At 60.8% G+C, this 4800-nt stretch overlaps 1 protein-coding gene across 1 annotated transcript; it reads left to right on the plus strand.

Annotated features, from left to right (window-relative positions):
• Nucleotides 1-312: 312 nt before the first annotated feature.
• CCDC177 (coiled-coil domain containing 177) lies at nt 313-3231 on the plus strand. The gene has a single exon (XM_087814027.1). The coding sequence runs from the start codon at nt 313-315 to the stop codon at nt 2416-2418; it is 2106 nt and encodes a 701-aa protein (XP_087670153.1). The 3' UTR covers nt 2419-3231.
• Nucleotides 3232-4800: the final 1569 nt, after the last annotated feature.

The raw sequence follows: 4800 nt of genomic DNA on the forward strand, positions 1-4800 counted from the left end.
AAGATGAGGCGTCTGACAGGCCCGACGGCCCGGGGAGCTGGGCCGCGGCCTCCGCCCGCGCCCGGGGGCGCAGGGAGCCTGAGGGTGCTCCCTGTGCACCGGGACCCACCCCCCGCCGCGCCGGGGCTGCCCGGGTTTTCAGGGCATCCTATTATGCTTTACGTTCCCCTGGGCCTCTAAACCGAATCCCAAAGCGGATTAAGTGGGGGTTGGGTGGATATGAATGAGAAGGGGGGAGCTGCTCTCAGACGCACCCCGCGATGTCTCTCACTTGTCATTCGCAGAGACCCCGCAAAAGGACACGTTTCGGCCATGGTGGACCCCATCCCCGAAGAGGAGAAGGCAGAAGCGGGGCCCGGAGGCTCCGGAGGAAACGGAGCGGCCGGGGCTGCGGCCCCCGAGGCCCAGGGCGCCGAGCAGCCCGCGGCCTCGCTGGCCTCGGCCTCCGTGGCGCTGCCCCGCAAGGCTGAGGCCCCGGGCGCTGCCGAGGGCGCGCGGCGGGAGCAGTCCCCGCTGCTGCACCTCGACCTCTTCAACTTCGACTGTCCGGAGGCCGAGGGCAGCCGCTACGTGCTGACCAGCCCGCGCTCGCTCGAGGCCTGCGCCCGCTGCGCGGTCAAACCCGTGGAGCTGCTGCCGCGGGCGCTGGCCGACCTGGTGCGCGAGGCCCCGGGACGCTCCATGCGCGTGGCCACCGGCCTGTACGAGGCGTACGAGGCGGAGCGGCGCGCGAAGCTGCAGCAGTGCAGGGCCGAGCGCGAGCGGATCGTGCGCGAGGAGAAGCGGCGCCTCTTCACCCCGCTGGGCCCCGCGGCCGCCGCGCCCCCCGCCCCCGCGGCCCCCAGCGCGGGCAGCAGCAGCAGCTGCAGCAGCGCCAGCCTCCCGGCCTCGCCCGCGCCGCGTGCGGCCCGCAAGGCCTCCTCCAGCCCGTCCCCGGCCCGGCCCCAACCTCCGCCCGCGGGCTCGCGGGCCGGGAGAAAGAGCCACTCCCTAGACTCACTGTCGCGCCGGCGCGAGGGCGCCCTCAGCTCCGAGTCCGGCGCGTCGTCGTCGTCCTACAGCGGGGAGAGCCTGCGGGAGCTGCGCTGGCCACCGCGGGCATCCGCCAGGAGCAGCTGCCCCGCGGGATCACTGTCCTCCGCCGCCCACCCCCTGGGCCGCCCGTCCGCCCTGGCCCTGGTGCCGCTCACGGCCCGCAGCTTCAGCCTCGGCGACCTGAGCCACTCCCCGCAGACCGCCCAGCACGTGGAGCGCATAGTGCGCCAAGTGCGCGCCGAGCGCGGCCTGCGCGGGGTCCCGGAGCGCGACCGGAAGATCGCGGCGCTGATGCTGGCGCGGCACCAGGAGGAGCGCCTGCTGCTGGAGCAGCGCGCGGCGGCCCACGGCCAGTGGGAGCGGCAGCGCGTGTGCGCCGAGCTGCGGCGGGAGCGCGAGGGCCGCGAGAAGCAGCGCGCCCTGGAGCGGGGCCGTCGGGCCTGGGCGGCGCAGGTGGAGGAGCGGCGCGGCCGCCGGGGCCGCGAGGAGCGCGAGGCGGCGCGGCGAAGACAGCGGCAGTACGAGCTTAGCGAGGAGCGGCGGCGGGAGCTGGCCGAGCGCCAGGGCCTCCTGCGGCGGGAGCGGGCTGAGCGCGCGGCCCGCGAGGACCGGCTGCGCAAGTCGCAGCAGGAGCAGAACCTGAGGCAGCGGGAGGAGGGCCTGCAGGAAGGGCGCGAGCGGGCCGAGCAGGTCCGCAGGGAGCGCGCCCGGCGCGCGGCTTGTACCAAGCAGCGGCAAGAGGGCCAGCTGCAGCGGGAGAAGCGGGAGCTGAGCCGGGCGGAGCAGGCGCGCCACCAGGCGCTGCTCCAAGGCCGGGCCCGCCAGGAGCGCGAGGAGCGCGAGGGCCTGCGGAGCTCCCTGGAGGCCAGCTTGGGTCGCGCGCAGGAGAACTACGAGCACTTGGTGGAGCAGCGCACGCGGGAGCTGCGCGAGCGGGCCCGGAAGGAGGAGCTGCAGGGCCGGCGGGCCAAGGAGGCGGCCGAGCGCAAAGATCGCGAGCATCAGGCGCACCTGGAGGCGCTGGCCCGGGCCGGGGAGCGGCGGCTGCAGCACGCGACGCAAGTGGCGGAGGAGGCGGTGCAGCAGAAGGCGCGGCGCGTGGGCCAGAGCCGGCTGGAGAAGGAGCGAGCCCAGCGCGCCAAAAAGGAGAAGGTAGAGAGGGACGAAGACTGTCGCCGGCGGGAGCTGCTCCAAGCCATCGGGCGCAAGCTGGAGCGCAGCGAGCAGCTGTCCAGGGAGCGGCGTAGCGCCTTGGAGAGCGCCCGCTCCACTGCCCGGGCCTCCTTCCACGTGCGGGAGAAGGTGCGGGAGGAAACCAACACGCGCTCCTTCGACCGCATGGTGCGGGAGGCCCAGCTGCATGCCAGCCTGGACCGCAAATGACCTCCGTGCTGCGGGGGCCAGACTGCCACACTCAGCCCCGTGGGGCTTCCCTTGACCACTTGGACCGGACCGTGGGAGTCCCCGGTCCGGTCGTAGCACGCACACCTCTCAAAGCTTCCTACCAATGAGGCAATAAGAGGACCAACACGCCAGACCTGTCCGTTTGAGACCTTTGTTTTTGAAAACTGACTTCGTATGGAAACGACATAGCACAATCTTTTGACCATGTCCACTCCTGGTGGCTCCCACACCGGCTTTTGCCAAGCTTCCTTGTGTGTCTTTTTCGTTGGAATAGAAAAGAGCTTGGAGACAGGGGCTGAGTTGGGACCCCCTAGGAGAGAATGCAGGGGTGATTACCCCTTTCTGCAGCAGTCACCCCAGGCACCTTGCATATGCTGGTGTCTGAGACCACTGCCCTTACTGCAGCTCACCTCCGTCTTTTAAAATATGGCAAGTTTCACGAACCTTGGAGGCCTCACAGAAAAGCACAGTGCTTTGAAGGTGTTACGCCACACCCAAGTGACCCCAAAAGCGATTGATTTTTGTATGCTTGATTTTTAATCTGCCACTTGAGCAAATCCTGGTCTTAGTCCTAATAGTTTTTTTGATTCCCCCCAGGTTTTCTAGTTAGACAATCATCTGCAAATAATTATCAATTTGTGACTTCTTTTTCTCTCTCCTATTCTCCCAACTGACACACAAAAATCAGTTGATTTGGTAATGCTGTTTAGCTTTAGTGAAGGCCCCCAGCCCCTGGGGAGGCGGGCTCCTTAGGCAGCAGTGTTCCACCGGATTCTTGCAGGGTAGTTTCAGGGGAGGAGGTGTCTGATGTTCACCTCCCAGTGTGAAGCTCACGCCTCACCGATAGCAGCCATGCCTTAAGAAGCAGAGCAACCTTATGTGCCTGCCCAGGCCTAAATCTGCAGCCCTGGATGCAGACCCAGGTGTGGGGCCCCAGGGAGTTTGGACTGTAGGATTCCCTCTGTGAAGGAATCTTCACAATGGCTCTGAAGGCAATTGACTGTGGTGGCTGAAGAGCTGGAATTGCCTCTTTGCTGTTGAGAGTCTTTTCATTACTGTTGGTAATGCATCTTCTCCTCTCCTCCCCCTTTAAATTCCCTCTCACCTATGACTGAAAGTATGTAATCGGTCTCTCTGTGCCTCACCTTCCCATTTGCCAGTACTCCTCTCCTGGTACCTCAAGGTCTCCCAGATCCAAAGCGCCACCTCAGTATTATTTGTTGGTCTTCTTTGTGCCTTTCTTGACCTGGAGTTGGGAAGCAGGCGGGCTGCTGTTGGTTTGGTTTGCTGCTGGGAATATGCATTCCTAGCATTGGAAGGAGCAGTGCGTCACAGACATACCGTCATTTAGCCTCTGAGGGAAAATACTAATAAGACCAGGCCACTTCCTGGTCCAGAAAGTCCTGCTCAGTTGTCTTCAGGCAACTTTAACCCTTAGAGGTGTTTCCCTTTCATGAAGCCAAAATCAACCCTCAGCAGTATCCACTCACTGACTCTACCTTCATCAGGGAAGGTGGGAAGTAAAACATTACTTTTTACATTAAATCAGGATCAGGAAATAAAAGTTACAAAAAAAAAAAAAAAAATCAGGGTAGAGAAATACTGTGTGAGGCATATTTCATGTATATTCTGCTGGGCAGAACTGTCCTTAAAATGTCTGGTATTACACACACACACACACACACACACACACACACACACGCTTCATCATTCCCCCCACCCCCAATCATGTGCCAACAGGCGCAGGAATATTGTGTAGAAGGAAGCTGTGCTTAGGTGTTATACTTAAGATGTTATAAAACCAGGAAAGGAGATGTGCCAAGGTTTATTTCTTGAGTGGGTGGATTTTTCCTCAAATTTTCTTCTTATCAGTAACCAGGATGTCAGTGAGCTGTAATTATTGGCATTGTCTGTGAGTCAGGGGTTTTCAGCTAAAATGTTGATGTGATATTGGTTATTACCTTGTGGTTCCTGATTTGCTAGAGGGCATTTGAAACCTTAATAGGAGGTTCTACCTAAAACTACTTACTTCCAAAGTAGGTGCATTCATATGAGCAGGACACAATCTGGTTTTTTTGGATAAGACACTGAAAGGTACATAGGGCATCTTACCTGGCCCTTTATTCAGGTTTTTTTTCTGACTTACTGAGTGACTTGGTAGATCACCTCTCTGTGCCTTGGTTTCATGGCCAAGGAGATCATGATCTTTGCCCTCTTCTCACACAAACACTATGAGTGTGAGTCAGAATCAAATGGTGCTCTCAGTGCTATGACTTTGGAACTGTAGGTGCAGTCACTGTAAAGAGAGAGGATCATGTGACTGTACTATGCCTAGAGAGTTATTGTACTGTTGTGACTTAG

Source organism: Miniopterus natalensis, chromosome 1 (assembly GCF_054644295.1).
Source record: "Miniopterus natalensis isolate mMinNat1 chromosome 1, mMinNat1.hap1, whole genome shotgun sequence".
Taxonomy (NCBI): domain Eukaryota; kingdom Metazoa; phylum Chordata; class Mammalia; order Chiroptera; family Miniopteridae; genus Miniopterus; species Miniopterus natalensis.